Source organism: Daphnia magna, linkage group LG6 (assembly GCF_020631705.1).
Source record: "Daphnia magna isolate NIES linkage group LG6, ASM2063170v1.1, whole genome shotgun sequence".
Taxonomy (NCBI): Eukaryota; Metazoa; Arthropoda; class Branchiopoda; order Diplostraca; family Daphniidae; genus Daphnia; species Daphnia magna.
The window spans coordinates 9,764,903-9,781,072 of NC_059187.1; the positions used below are offsets into that span (position 1 = coordinate 9,764,903).

At 41.3% G+C, this 16,170-nt stretch overlaps 1 protein-coding gene across 3 annotated transcripts; it reads right to left on the reverse strand.

Annotated features, from left to right (window-relative positions):
- Positions 1-1,132: 1,132 nt before the first annotated feature.
- On the reverse strand, positions 1,133-16,076 carry LOC116925784 (nuclear receptor subfamily 2 group E member 1). Of its 3 annotated transcripts, XM_045175773.1 has the most exons (8): positions 15,940-16,076; positions 7,291-7,350; positions 3,694-5,915; positions 3,485-3,585; positions 3,200-3,335; positions 2,700-3,127; positions 1,725-2,178; positions 1,133-1,637 (listed from the first exon to the last, which is right to left on the reverse strand). In XM_045175773.1, exons 3-8 carry the CDS (start codon positions 3,761-3,763, stop codon positions 1,393-1,395), a joined length of 1,434 nt encoding a protein of 477 aa, XP_045031708.1. In that variant the 5' UTR covers positions 3,764-5,915; positions 7,291-7,350; positions 15,940-16,076; the 3' UTR covers positions 1,133-1,392. The 3 variants fall into 3 exon arrangements, with proteins under 3 accessions (XP_045031708.1, XP_032788436.1, XP_032788437.1); XM_032932545.2 differs by lacking the exon at positions 7,291-7,350 and having other exon boundaries at positions 15,940-16,074; XM_032932546.2 differs by lacking the exons at positions 7,291-7,350; positions 15,940-16,076 and adding an exon at positions 6,046-6,189.
- Positions 16,077-16,170: the final 94 nt, after the last annotated feature.

A 16,170-nucleotide genomic window follows, 5' to 3' on the forward strand; every position in this document is an offset into this window, starting at 1 on the left:
GGTTTTTATTGGCTGCGAACGCACAGATTTGCATCGAAGGTCTATAATCCTCTCAAACAAGGGTTCATTTTCATCAACAAAATCGGTCTGTGTGGACTACATAGTACCTACACAGTTTCCTAGTAGCATATAATTGACCCAGGAGATTCTCAGACCACGATATACACAGCCAGCAAAGCAGAACACCGAAGACAAAACAAAAAAAACAATACAAAATGAAAAGAAATTTTAAAACGGCCTTACTTGGAGCTGTTAGTGAAGCTGAGCCTGAATGATTGACGGAGCAAATTGGTCCAGCAATTTGCCGCACTGAGCAAAGAGAAGCTGGGTGCTGATGAAGAGGGGCGCGGCATGGTGAAAAGAAGAACATTTGTCAAAGCTATCTCTATCATTCTCATCTCTCTTCCATTTTCTATATAGGCCTGAAATGACACACGAGGAACAAAAAAAAAAATAGAGAGGGGGGTGTGGATGGGCTTGAAATACACAAAGAGGGAGTAGGAAGTATTTAGGAAGCTCAACACCTTGTTCCAGAAATTAAAAGCGAAAAATGATGTAGGCTTCCATGTTTGTTCCCAGCAGCAATGAAGCCGTGTGTAGCTTGAATCTTATAAGCCTTGTTTGATGGCTGTCAAACCCCGTTCCTTCGTTCTCAACATCCTCTTCAACATCCTCCTCTTTCCCTTTTTGAACTGTATATATACCTTGTATTTTGATCACTTCATCTCCCATCTCATTATCGATCAACATCGGGTTTGCGTGTATAATACAACTGAATGGCCGTTGTATTTGTGAGGGGGTTGTAGCCGTGAAATTATGAGTGTCTACATCTTCACCGGCTGACCCGGCTCCCACACGTTCTATTGTAACGAAGAGGCTTGTTTGATCTAGACAGTTGGTTGATCAACCACCACATCATGGGGGAGTGACGAAAGAAGAATATGCCATTCAATTCAATCTGAAAAAAAACGTGTTTTTGGGTGAATAAACAAACTGAGAGTCCATTTGCGGTTCGGGTCAGTTAGTAGGGTGTGGGGGGTTGGGAGGGGGGGGATAGAAAAAAAACACGACATATGGTGGTGTTTGCTGTTTGTTTTTTTTCTTCTTCTCGGCAAATAAAGAGGGTGCTTACTTTTTAATTGAATAACTTGTATTGAGAGTCTTTAAAAATAAGAAACAATCGAGGGACACACAAGTGAGAGAAAAATGCTGGACGCTATCGTTTTCAAAGATTACACGGTATGATTTCTTAGCGTTAATATCGAACGTTATACTGTACAATTTTTTTGTACAACAAGGCAGTAATTCGATGATTTCATTCCCTTCGCTTCCAAAAAAAAATCAAATGAAAAAAAAACCCAAAAACAAAAATGATAATAATAATAATTTCGTTTACAAGTCACCAGATTTGTACATGTCGCTAATGATGCGCTCGATGGGGATGTTTCCGATTGTCTTGCGGAAAAACAATTCTTCGATCGTCGACGGTGCGATAGTTCGCAGAGCAGGTAACAGCAACAACAAGCGACCGAAACGCAACGGTTGATTGGGGTAGGCAGTTGACACGTAGCGGCTGAGCGTCAGTTGCGCTTGATCTTGCAAATTGATGGCAGACGGGATATCTCGTAATCCAGCAGCTATTTTTAAAAAATAATTATAATAATTCAATGAGTACCAAGAATTCAAATGAGAGTGATTTAAAAAAAGAAACAAATCAAACTTACAGGTTTTAAAAAGAATGACAGCTCGGAGACAAGCGTATTCAGTGGCATCGACGTTCATCTGTTTGAATTTGGCCACCGTTTCCTGGAACGCTTTGATTTCGCTGAGTAGGCCTAACTGACGTTCGGTGCTGACTGCTGGCATTGTGGGCGGGCAAGGCATGCCAGCCATTGCAAAATGCGAGCTGCTTAGGCCTAGAGCTGTCATCAAAGTGCCAGCTTCGATGGGCAGCGTGAATTGAGCTGCTCCGAGGACGAACAGCTCGCGCCAGCTCTCCTCCAACAGGATGATCTGGTCACGAGAAGGCAACGTGGTGAATGCTGGAACGCTCTTGGCCCATCGCACGTTCATAAACAAAAGACGAGCGGCCGATTCGCAGATCGTTTCAGGACTGAAACTCCACGGCATCATGGCGGCCGCGGCCGCTGGAAGGGCGTTGAACATTTCATGGGGATACTATTCATCCGCACACACACACATAAAAAAGGAGAAATGAAAGTCGTTAATTTAATGGCCATAACTTAAAAATCCAACAAAGATTTGCAATTCTTGAAAAAACGTAGCTCATTAGCAGAGAAAAATAGAAGAAAACAATAAAATTTCAAAAAAAAAAAGGACTTTGGTGCGACTTCAATTAGATAAGCCTAGACTATGAGATTAAAGGCTTGAGAAAATACAAGGGAAAAAAACGAGAGAAAAAAAAAATTAAGGACTTGTGTGTGTGACTTTTGTGATCTCAGGTGAGGTCAAATTCCCAAACGACCTTGCGTCAGGTAAAAGTCACCAAGTATTTTTCTTCTTCTTTTGTTTCTCTCATTTTCTTTTTCTTCTCACCCCACCCCTTACACACTCAAATGTTTGATTTTCTTTTTTTTGATCTCCCTACTTTTCCATAATGAAAATCAGCACAGTTTAATTGCGTTTTCCCAAGAACAACTTAGGAAGGGTATATATCCTTGACGTAGATGCTGCCTTACCTTGGGTTGAGGAGCGCACAAGAGGTTCATGGGCCGCGCTGCGTGGTGAGACAGCAGGGACATGGACATGCGTTCGGCCAGGGTCAAGTGTTGCGAAAGATGATGATCGGCCGTTGGGCAGTTGAGCAAACTGGACGGAGGCGATGACGAAACGCTCAGCACCGTGTTGCTGGTCGGCGTCGATGTGGCCGGCGGAGAGAAAGCGCCCATCTGCTGCGGACGGAACATGGGAATGGCCGTGGAAGACGGAGGTGTCGTCATACCCGACGGCATCAACGGACTGGCACGTCCGGTCGATGGCGGCGGACTGTCAGCGTCGGCCGATCCGCCATTTTCCGGCGATGAAGAAGTCGATCCCTTCATCGAATAGAACATCGACATTTGACGACGCAACGTCGAATTTCTCGGCCCGCGTTCGTGTTGAACAGCTAAAGATAAACGGAAGAAAAATTCGAATTAGAACGCAATGAAATATTTAAATAAACAATTCGAATTCCTACCATCTTTGTTCATTCCAACTTCGACGCATTTGCGCAGACGGCAGGCACGGCATTGATTGCGGTGAGTCTTGTCCACCAAACAGGCACCTTCACTTTTGGCCTTGCAAACGTACTGGCGATTCCGGCGAATGGAACGCTATAAGAGACAGGGGTGGGGGGAAAGAAAAAGAAAGATAACAGTCAGGTCCCAGTTGTTCCGTTGAAAACGCAATAAGATAAGTGAAAACAACAAGAGCGCTGGAGAGAAAAGATTGGCCGAATAGGCGCAATGTTGACCAGACGTACCTTGAAGAATCCAGCGCATCCGTCACATGCGAAGATGCCGTAGTGTTTGCCAGAGGAATGATCCTGACACACTCGACACGGAATGTCGTACAAGATTCGACCTAAACGCAAACGAAATCCGTTTCATTTCCTTCCAATTTTCTTTATAAAAAAAAACAAACATAAACGCAAACAAAAACAAAGGCCATTTTCAGTTGAAAACGACTTACTGGATGGCGTGGAATTGGAGCTGCTCTTCTGGCTGAGACGGAGATCCATGTCGACTGGTGACGACTTCATTGATGCAGAACTTCACGAGGTGGAAAAAAAGGACGCAAGGCAAACAAACGAAAAGCGAATAATGAAACAAAATGCAAAGGAGAAAATCCGCAACGGTTGGCAAGCGACACGGATCGGCCGGTTCTACTTCGAGTCCGGATCGAGTCGCAATGGTCGGACTGAAAGGAGAAGGGCACACTAGACCTGACTCGCTGAGCAGATGGCTGGCAACTGTTGAAAAGTTCACCGAGATTTGGGCCTTTTGACGTCGGCCGTCAAGTCAGCCAAGAGTAGGGTGGGGGTAGGAAAGGGAGACAAAATCAACGGGGATGGGTGTAGTACAGTAGGAATTGTAGGGGGGGTTACCAAGGGTGGCGGAGTTGGGCTGGGGGGTGACCTTTGATCCGCCCAGTCAAGCCATAGGGCTTCTTCCTTTGGCCGTAAGGCCTTACTCTTTGCCCGCCCTCTCTCCCATCCTCTTTCGAACAGGAGGACAAATCAGAGGACAAATCCCTTGGCTCCGCAGTCCATCCAGCAAGTCATCCGACTTAATTTTATTTTATTTTTTTTTTACTTTTTGAACCATCCATAGGCTCCGGTTTTGTTTGGCTGCATGGAACAGAACAAAAAGAATTTCTGCTCTTTGCAGTTCGCGAATTTGAAAAGAAAGAGCTCCATCAGCTCCCCCTTGCAAAAAAATCAAGTCACCTCCTTCCAGGAACTGCAACGACTTGGGCCCGCCTTCCCTTGATCGAGTCAAATAATCCACAATAAAAACAATCCATTTCGTTTCGTTTCCCATTTGTTTTTTTAAAATGTATAAGGTCACTACTTCGTTAATCTGTTGACGTATAGATAGCTTCTCTTCAATCACATTCTTCTGATGATCTCTCAGCGGATCGTTGATAAACAACGCCAGCTAATTATCAATCTGTGCATGAAGCTCCGAAGGTTATAGCCATCATCATTTATCACCGTACAACATGGCCAGTTTTGTTTGCCATTTGTGCTGTGCTTTTTATTCAACAAGATATTTGCATGATTCTAAAAAAAAAAAAAGAAAGAAAAGAACATAACACATCAGTTGATGTGCTATATAAACGCCCTTCTCGCCAGCGTGTCATTGGAGCCGGCTTTGTAACCGACTTGTTGCTCTGCACAACAAAAGGGCACAGAGTCGCCTGCTGCACAGCCTCATCCGAAAGAGAACTGGGGCTCAATCAAAAATAAAAAAACTATATCAAATAGAGAAAGAAAGATTGATGGAACAACGATTTGCTTAGAGAGAGAGAGAGCAGCTGACTCTGCCATTGGTTGGAGAGCCTTTTGCCTGTGCTCTTTTCTCTATATACCCTGCGTTCCAGGGACTGTATAGTTCCATTCTACGCAGCTCAAATGTGTAAGTAGCTTTGCCGGCCAAAAAGCTATACAGGCCAGCTCCGCCTCCTTTTGCACCCTCTCTTCTTTTTTTCTTCCACCCCTCCGCAGTAGACTAACTCGCGCGCAGTGATATGGCTGGAACACACTGCGTGATTGTTCACTATATATCTGGTCTTACACGTATAGAAAATCCCATAGCGAAATAGCCAAACGTAGGGGAGATGTTCTCTTATGTGTGTCTTCTTTCTTTTGGCGTTGAACAAATAACTCGATGGTCGGATCCAATTTCCAACATGTTCCATGCACTAATACAGTCCCTCTTTTTATTCTCCCTTCGTATTATGAGTTACTTACATGGTCTGTATCTACTGATGTTCGATCTACTGCAGCAGAGGGGGGGGCCATCAAATGTCATCCGTCCCATAAGATGCGCAATCCTTTTGCAGCTCGTCACATCATTTCTTTTCTATAGGACGCTAATCATCTCAGTTCGTTGGCTCTTCGGGGAAATGATGTCATCCAGCTTTACCTTTTTTTCTTTGAAATTTGTCTTCATTCTTGACGCGTCCGTGTGAAAACAGTTGGCTGTTTGATTAGGAACACACACAAATAAAGAAGGAAAGAAATCCCAGCCACAAAGGTTTTAATAGACACAGCCGATGGATTAATCTTCTTAACAGTGCGGATTAACTATGGCAATCACACAGCTTTTATCTAACACCCCGTTCCAGGCAGAAGGCTTTTGCTGGGTGGACGGGGTTGTAAGTTGAACGCACGCATGGAACACTCTTTCCTAAAAATATATAAAATAAAAAAATCATAAAAATCTGGCCGTTATTTGAATGGCTGAGTATATCAGGTGCGCTAGATGAAGAGGGTCATGCACACACCGGTGATTACGTGAAATCGTATATAGAAATTACCATCGAGTTTGTGAACACGAGGGGGGGAGAGAGACACTGATAGGGAAAAAAATTGGGGGGATCCGTAGAAGTGACACGATAGTTTTAGAAAAGGTTGAAACAGTTGATGGGGAGTGGGGGGAGAAGGAGAGAGGTGAACTATGATGACTGACCGGTGCTAAATAAATGGTATAGGTTTTTGTTTCATATTGCTTTATGCATCGTGATGATATATACGGAAGGAAGAAGGGGAAGAGGAAGAACAACACACACACACACACACACTGTTTTTTTTTTGTTATTTTTTATTCCTCCCCCTTGTATTTGGCCTGATGCTCTCGCCCTCTGCCCGGAAGTTGACCTTTTGATTTCCGGTTGTGCGTCAGTTGGCAACCGCGGGCGCGTGGCACGGATACAACAAAACGTTAAGAGAGAACTATCCGATATTGTGTCCCCACCTCCCCTTAAAAAAAAAAAGAAGAGCGCAGAAGACAAAAAATTTGATGTTCTATAAAGTATATAAACCTCCCCCTCCCTTGTCTTTCTTCCTTAACGGAAATGTATCAAAAGCCTTCGAGACGCATACAGGTGACCCATACTCCATCCATTTGACTAGATACTTGTGCCGCGTGACACTATACATATTAACAAAACAAAAACGAGGGAAATATATAAGAGTTGAAACCGCTGGGTTAAGTGCTGACCGTTGCGTGTTAGAGAGGTTGGAGGGGGTTTGATCTTCTGGTTTGGGTTTTGTTAGTTCCGGAAGACGAAGTTCCACTCGCTCGTGCCAATTTCACAGTCAAGCGCTTCCTTCTTCTTTTTTCCTTCCTTCCGATTTAAAAAAAAAGGGGATGTCAGCCATTTTTTGCCGGAAGTACAGAGACTGATAGCGCACCTGTTCTTGAACCGAAAAAAAATAAAAATGATAACAAAAGCAGATTGACCCGTAGATGCGCGTGTTTGTGTGGAGATTCATTTTAGATTTTGTGTGTTATTTTTGCTTACATAACAGGGGACGGGGAAGGGTCAGAGAAAGGGGAGACGCCGTCTGTTCATCACATAACACTTGTATATAGTCACTGTATATCCGGTTATGATGGCCGCGTAACCCAGGGGGGGGATCAAATGTTTTCTTAATAGAGGTTAACTCTAATTTTTTCTTTTTTTTTGAAAGGCTTCATCTATACTTTTTGTTTTGCTTTTATTTTAAACTATTTAGGCAGGTCTGTTGTTCTTTACAATGATCGGTATTTGCAGATAGACCTGTGAGCTGCACACCGGTCGTTAGAGTATAAACCATCTCTTTCAATTTCCTGTTCCATCCTGCTCGTAAAAAAATAAAAAAGTAATGAGAAAAATGAAACAAAAGAAGCGAGAAAAAAAGAAAAGGATTGAGAATTCTCTTTTCTATCGTCTTTTCGGTGTGCAAAAAGGAAAGGAAAGAGATCAAGATCGCAGAGAAAAAGATTTCAAAACAAAATGGAGGGAGGGAGAGAAGAACAAATCGGGTTCGACACATCGTTAGTCCTTAATATATACAGACATACACACCGACATGCACTAATTAAACAAAAAAAAGAAACACTAATATAATCAAATGTTGACATCATTATTTCTAAAAAATTGGGTTCATAACTTCATGTAGTTCAAAAGGAAATCTCGTCGCTGTTCGGACGGGCCATCATTTTAAATAAAGAGCAAATAACAATCAAGTAAATTTATGCCGAAAGGTCGACGTATAAATTATACATGCACTGCTTATGGAAAGCCCTGAATATTTCGAGTTTTGTTTTGTTGTTCATGGGCTTTTAGGAGGGATGGATGCGGTTGTTGTATAATGTGATGGCGCGTGTCTACATGTACGTGGCCGGAGCAGCTGGATCATTACGATATGATGTTCTATATATGCACAGTTTGTCACAGCACATCGGGCCCTTTTGTGCTGTTCGAGACCTGTATAGGGTTGTTACCTCAATCACGACAAGCGATGTGAGACACACACGTCAACAAAACGAAATAGAAGAGCCACAGAGATGAAGCAGCTGGTGTTTTTTAGGGGGGGGGGGGTTAGAAAAATGTCAGTCAGCAAAAAACTTTCGATCTGTTATTATTTATTTTTTCTACAACTCCGCATTTCGTAGGCCTTTTACACATCTGTGTTATAACAAAAAAAAAACGACAATAACTCGTTCTAAAAAAAAAAACTAAATGGGGGAAAATGAAATTCCAAAGTGGATTCGCAAGAGGATCTTATTATTCTTTCCTATTTTTTTGTTAGGGGTTGCAAGGGGTCGACATTCTCTGCCAGTATTATCGAGTGCTATGTTGATATAGAAATTCAACACACACACATTAAAAAAAAAGATTCAAATGTCGAATAAAATGTTGAGAGTTTTGCTGCAGAAAGTGGTGACACGTCAATCATCTTCACGTGAAAAAAAAAGAAAAAAGGGAAATACAAAAGACAGTAGAAAAAAAAAAAGAAAGGCTTGTTTCACGCGTGATCACACGTTTTGCACTAACATTTTCGAGCCAAAACATTCTTGGACGGATTAAAGATAAGTGGGGACCTTTGCCAGCCGCTGGGCGCTATCGCATGTACACACCCAATCTACTATACGATTTCTCATCTGATAAAGAAACAGCACCCACATATTTGTCATTGGGAAAATTGGAGTGGGAAAGAATGAGGAGAGAGGACAAGAAGAATTTGTCAACGTGAGATTTGTCCTATATATACTCTTATCATTATTTATTTTTCCCCTTTTTTTTTACTTCAATTTTTTTGGTTAGTCTGACCCATGCTGCGTGTATTCATTTTTTTTTCTTTTCTTTCCTCCGCTCATGGATGTTGGCCATCAAGGATTTGGATCGCACGGCCATCAACGCGAAAAACACAGTCTATGTAGTGGGCATCATCCTCATCCATTGTGGATCCTGTATGTGTACCTTCACCATGCGCTTATAAAGCGTATAGTAACAAAACACCCACAGTACCCCACACACAAAAAAAAAAGGGCTTCCTTTTTTTGTGTGTGTGTGTGAATATCTTCAATGTGCGTCGAAGAAAAGAATTGGGAGAAAAAAAAAAGAAGAGATAGGAGAAGAAAACAGAATCGTACAAAAGAAAGAGAGAGAAAGAAAAAAAGGGTTTGGGGACTATAATTTGCCGCCTTGTTGGGTTTGTACGTATAAACGAGTGAGATGCCGCTTGGATTAACCCGTTCACACACACAGCCTGCAAAAAAAAGAATTCAATATTTAAAGCCCCGGGATTTTGAATAGTATTGATAAGAAGAACGGTAAATACACCTTTCTGATTATCGCCGACGATATCAACAACGACAGTCTACACACACAGAGAGCGTAGGCCTACACACAGCACGCAGCCTTGTTGAAAATGTGGGACATACCTGATGATTATTCGATCGTAACAAATGCAGCCGACCAACATTTAAAAATTGAAAAAAATCGTATATAAAACGCAGATGCTCCGAATTGATTTGTCTCCACCGCCAATTGGATTGAACTCTAAAATATACTTAATCATCTTGCGTTGAAGGACGACCAACTGATTAGATATACGTCGTTCATTAAGCGATGTTCCGATAAACATATACATAGGAGGCCAATCAGTCACGACTAGTCGAAGGGGTTTCAAGTGCCCGCTTCGGTCTATTGTTTGCCTGAGAAGATTTAGAAATAAAGCGCAACTACTTTTTTTTTCATTTTCAAAAGAAAAGAAAAGAAAAACGTGTTCTGTACATCTACCTATATACCGGTCAAAGCAATTGTTAATAGTACTTAGCCTCCTGTATATGCAGCATTTCAAATAGAAATGATGAGAAAGAGACGAGTACAAGGTTCCCTACAATCGGCCAGCAGGCCCGTACACTTTCTATGGCCAGAAAGAAAAGATCCTCTTCAAACAAACTGTCAAGCTGATTCGTACCATCGTGGAGAATGAGTGAAAACGAGTTCATCATACTATATGAGAAAGAGCGCTAGCCTTTGAGGGCATTTGTAGAGAAATCCGTTCAAGAATAGAGGCGGAGAGTTCAGTTTCTTTAACTCATTTCTTTTTATGTTCATTTTCTTATTTGATGGCCAAGATGAACCGTCCAATCGGCTGATCTCTTTCCCCAAACCGAGTACAATGCCGGTGTGCAGACACGTACAGAAGAGGAGGGAACAACAATAACGAGTCCCCACAGCACCAGCAAAAGAGAATCGTGTGTGTGTGTGTATTTATCCTACACACATCCGAACCGGATTTTCATGACGAGCGGAAAATGACCGACACTTCCCCCTCTCCTTTTCAATTTTCTTTTGTCTTTCTTCATATATACTATTTGAACGTCCTTTTGTTTTAAAAACGACATTTTTAATTATGCGATGACCACCTCCCCGCTGATTGGTATTCGATTCGCAACATCGCAGACAGAGGGTGTCCCTTGTTACTTGAAAAATTGTAATCAAAAGACCTTGATACGTTCGAAAAAGGGAACACACACACACACACAAATAAAAAAGGGACTCCGGTGCATATAGTTGGGGGTTAGACATGTCAAACTACTTAAGATCTAATGCTCGTGTCGCAACCGGAAAAAAACAAAAAACAAGGGAAGCTTTTAAATCCCCTAAAGTAACACAGAGAAGAGTCTACCCTTATCAGATAACGCTCAGCTTTTGGTGATTACCTACTTGGCCATCCTGGTCCTCTCGAATGACACGTTATCGCCATTATCGATCAGGCAACGTATTGCGAAAATTCATGGATTTATACCATCGCCATCTGATAATGCAATTCCCTTGGAAATGATAAATCAGCCATCTTTTTCTTTCTTCTCGAGATTCAATTTTACACAGGATGCACGATCGTACCTTCTTCACATTTAAACATGTATTTTTCCATCCTTCTATTAGCAGCCGCCAAATGTCTATCGATGAAGTTATATCTGTCAACTGGTGGCCAGATGAAGAAGACAACTCATCACATACGTACATCAAGAAAAAAGAGAATCCCATAAATACAGAAGCTTTGTGGCCCATGTACTTCAAGAACATAATAGACCTTTTTCTTTTCGGACGGGCTCATTGTTAAAAAGGTACATACACGCGGTGCCATCGTTTCTTATATCGTCCTTTCCTATTGTGTTTTTGTTTCGGTTCTATGTCTTTTTTTTTTGTGAGCCCCGGCCAGACATCGGAGGAGATTAGCAACTAGGCCAAGAACTAAATATATACGGTTGTTGTTATATTTTTTTTTGTATCCATGCCCATTTTTTAAAACGTATAGGGGTTAGACAGAATCTTTTTAAAGTGCCCAAAAAATAGCTAGAAGCACCCAGAAGGGAGGAGGGGGTTCCTATTTCTCTTCGGTTTTGCTTGTTGACCATTTGATGTACGTCTATTAGAAGACAAACCCGCTCTGCTAGATATCTAGTATATAAGGTGCCCTCCATATTTTGGACTGTTATCGACGCAAGTATATATTGAACTATCAACACATTTACTGACGAGTTTATAAATAGTAGAATACACGTGCATGGACAACGCCCACGTGCATTCGTCCTTCGAGAAAGTGGAACTCTATCGCGTCCCATTGTTGCATATCTGAATACGTCTGCGCTCCAAGATGAAGTTTAAACAAATTTTCTCCATCTGGAATTACACAACTCTATTCTCTGGTTGGCAAATTAAGAAGAAAAAAAGAAATGGAAAAAAACTGGTTCTCTTGCTCCTCCCTTTTTAAAATTCATATCGAGCCAAAAAGGCATTGCTCACAGCTGCACCTCAGCCCTATTTGCCTTCAAAGCAAAGAGCATCAATCGTCGCAAAAAAAAATCAAACAAAAAACGAACGGAATACATTTGTCTAGTGATGACTCAAGTTTCCGTCTGGCTCCTGAACATGTTATCAACTCTCCGCGTAACTTCCTATTGTATGTGCAAAATCTTTGGCCTATATGTAACACACAGAGGGGAGAGGCAGACAGTCGTATATAACAGCAGTCAATATGTTTACAAAGAGAATAAAAGAAAAAAAAACGAAAATATCAAAAGGGAAGCGACTACACATCGAACAGAACTGACGATGTGTGCCATTTAGCGATGGTTTAATGGAGACGAGAGGCGGAGTCCAGCTCTTCGCTGTTAGGGCGTGCGTTATAGACGTAGAGCGCCTTTTTTTGTGTGTGTGAAAGCCATCAGGCAGTTCACTAAATACCTGGTCGTCAACGCTATAAAGAAGAAGTAAGAGATGAATAGATTTGGCCGGGCTTGAAGAGCGACCTCCGCTCTTTTGTGATTTCCTATTCACTGGGCTTTCTTTTTTTATTTTTATTTCAAATGTAAAACGACCGTGGGGTGCCCCGCAAAAAGGGACTGACATCGAATGGGACACGAGAGGGCTCCGAAAATGAGACCGTAATAATAAAAATACACATCAAGAATTGACGATTCGTTGCTGCTGTGGAGCCAAAGACCCTCCCCCCCTTTACTACACTCGAAAGTTTTGGTGGGTGTCAGTTTTCTCTAGTCGTTGCACTCCCACCCCTCCATTTCGTTCTGAATTCCCAGGCCCTTTTTTTTTAAAAACAGTTCTTCGACGTGATCTCTGATTCCAACATGTGCTTTTGATGCATCGTAATGTGTGTGTGGACCGTCATCATCATCGACGGTATGTAAACCCACACAAAAGGATTCCCCCTAACAATAGCTCTTTATAGACTCCCATTATGTTTTAATATACACTCACGAGTAGCGCCACACACGAATGGTACAGTAACCGGGTATATATATTTTTTTTTTATTAGTCAACAGTCAACAGAAAGAAAACCAATTTTTTTTTTTCTATTTCGACAGATAAAAAAAAATTATCTTGTCATTGTTGTCCTCCCCACTCTCTACTTTTTCAATGTCTACTGTGTTAATTGTCCGTTCGCATCAAGGTGGATAGCTAAAACGATGTGTAAACAGAGAAAACCAGTTCATATGGGAGATATGAACGACCACACCCTTTTGTTTAGCAACGGTTCAAAATGCAATGATGAATTATTCGTACTTTCAAAATGATTAGGTTTTTCTAGGGATTTTAAGCAATTCCAAGAAGGCCAAGTCGATTCAAGCAATCAAATCAGTTACCGAATTTAAAAGAAAAAAAGAAAAAATTATAGACGCACAATTACAAGATTATTCAGAGGAACGAACATTAAAAGAGATTTGGAGTTTACAGGGCCTGGTGTAGATCAAAATCGTTCAGCATTTCCTTCTTTCATAACGAAGATCAAGCAAAGGCATAGAAAGATCGCCTCATCCGGATGGACTTATACACTCCATTATTGAGCGACAATCCGCTTGATATTCCAGCACGTCCGGCTCTCTGAACATAAATAGCATCCAACATTCTCTGCATGCTGTCCTTCTACTATACAACTCACGATACAAGGAGACTAACGTATACATGATTGTCGGTTGCCTATCATGTTCTCCGTTTTTTTCTTTTTGAATAATAAAAGGAAAAATAAAAAAATTCAACATTCCAGCGTGGAATGCACGACGGGCTGGAACGCTCTCTCTGAAAAGGTGCCGTCGAGCAGCTTGATGTATTACACACAAAAAAGGGGACCCATCAGTCGACATTTGGTACAGCATATTTACTCACTAAAGGATGTGTTTTAATGCAGCATAAGGCGCCCTTGTGTGTGCGTGTGTAATCACTAAAGCATGCGGCTAAAAAGGTATCGAAGGCAGAAGAAAAGATGGAAAGTCTCATATAGCGACTTAGTAACTCACCAAGACCAATTTGCCAGTGATTTTCGTCTATATACACGGCGCATAACAGCTAATAACAAACAAAAAAAACGAGGAGACGGCTTGAATATAAAAGAAGAGCTGGAAAACTTTTAAGCTTGGCCATACGGTGCCGAATAATGTATACAATACGGCCGATACAATGGACGTCCCAGCCAATGAACGAGGCCAATGGCGCGTTTGTTGCGGTATAGATTCATTCGGAATCGATGCCCCGTGAAATGCCTATACAAGTCTATTACCGACTGCATTTTGCAGACCTATTCCAGCATGTTTGAAAAGAGAAAAGAATTCACCGAAAGAGAGTGGATCTATACGACCGTGTATACGATCAACTGGATGTTTTTGAAATGTGAAAAAGAAGAAGGACCGGTTCGGCTAAACAGACGTGAATGCCTTCACAACACATATGGCATTAAAGTACTGTATGTATTCCCATGAATTTCTAAGGTATACGGCTTGATCATAGGCTTCTCCGATGTAGTGTCTCTGTTGTTATGTGCCTACGTTGGATGTTTGTCCTTTTACAAACGACTTGAGGACAGGCGGAAATCACATGGCCGATGCGGGCTTTTTTTTGTAGCTAAAATTGTACGATAAACATCATTAAGTCGGGGTAAGAAAAAGCTGCTAAATGCTTTTTATATGAAAAGAATTTTTTATTTTATTTTTAGAAACTAAATACCCTTAGGTTTTTCTTTTCTAGTCGCCCCTCTTTTCCTATTTCTTCGTTTTTTTTTTGCTTGTTTGGTATTCGAATATTATTCAAATGGGTTTTTGCGCAAAGTTTTTCTCGTTGGGGTGCGGGATACCTTATCGGGAATTCCAAGGGCATTTGCTTAACGTACGAAACAATGGGAAAAAATTAAAAAAAGATAAAAAAAACAAACAAAATAACCGCTAATTGAAACCCTCCTTCCTTGTGTTAGAAACGCAAACGTAGCACGGAAAAGTCTTGGAAAAAAACAAAACCGTTGTCCATATTTCTATAGAATTAACAACCAAATGGAATGTGGTGCCACTGTGACGTTTGCAATCGGCGCCACACCAAATCAATTGTTGTCAAGCACTTCTGATAACGGTGTATATAATTCCTGTTCTCGGAACGCCGAATCTCAGTGAATTTGCAAGGGCGGAATTGAGATAAATTCAGACACAGCCATGAAATTGTGGACTTTCCTACAACTATAGACTTTTTCTTAGCTATGTATTAAAAAGAAAATGAATTCGACAAATTGCAGTACGAACGTGCCATTTAAAACTGATAATGAATCGTGGGCAATATTTCAAGGTGAACGTCAAATATTTCGCTGCAACAAAACTCTTTCCTCCCAGCTGAAATTCGTAATTCAATTTTACGTGGAATCCATCGTGTGTTTGTTCTTTAGAATTGAACGTGTCCACTAAAGCTGCAAGCCAAACGGTTCCAAAAGGAGATCGAAGTTGCGACGCTTTTAACACTTTCTAAAGCGAAAAAGCCGATTCAAATAGCAAATGTTTAACTACAAAAGAAACAAGTTTCGTCGTCCTGTTGCAACGCGTCATAAATGCAAATCCCAATTTAAAAATCAAATCAAATCAAATCAAATAATGAAATAGACGAGGAGACTTGTCCCGAAGATTCAAGGCTCTCAAAAGAGGAATGACAGATTAGTTGGTGTAGAGCAGAAGCCTTGAGATTTGTTTCCCATTGGGGGACAAACTGCGCCCTGCCTTTCAGGGATTCGATTCAAGACCAAACTTTCAGACGGCTTAAACACGGAGACATACTGCTGTGATTAATCAAAACAAAACCGACGTTTCGAAATGGGACGTTGCTTCCTCGTTAACTAGACAGTTCGACGAGTCTGTGTCACAATCACAAAATTCTAATGTGTCTGAAAGGTGAAACATGCTTTTGTCTTTTTCAGCCGACAAGTGAAAAAAGGGGCACGTCGTGACATGGGCAAATCAAAAAGGGTTTGATATTCACGGGCTTGCCGTGTAGACAATAATAACAAGCAAAGTGTTGCAATTTAGTTCACGGGGAAATCTTGAACCAACGACTAACGAGCAAAATTCCTGTCTCGGTACATTTTTGATTATTAAGTGGACTTACCTGGAATGTTACGTGGTTTGCTTCAACGGGTGTTAATCACATATTCAATTAAGCACAACTAATGTAATAATTACGTTTTCCTGAGGCAGCAGGGCTGGCTAAAAAATAAAAAAGGTGCACTAGTTCTACTGCCCAAGTTGCCGTTCACGTTTTAGGCCTCTGTTGCCTTGCAGACAATATTTACATGAACATGCTCGTTTGACAAGTCATTTTTTTTTTTTTTTCTTCAAG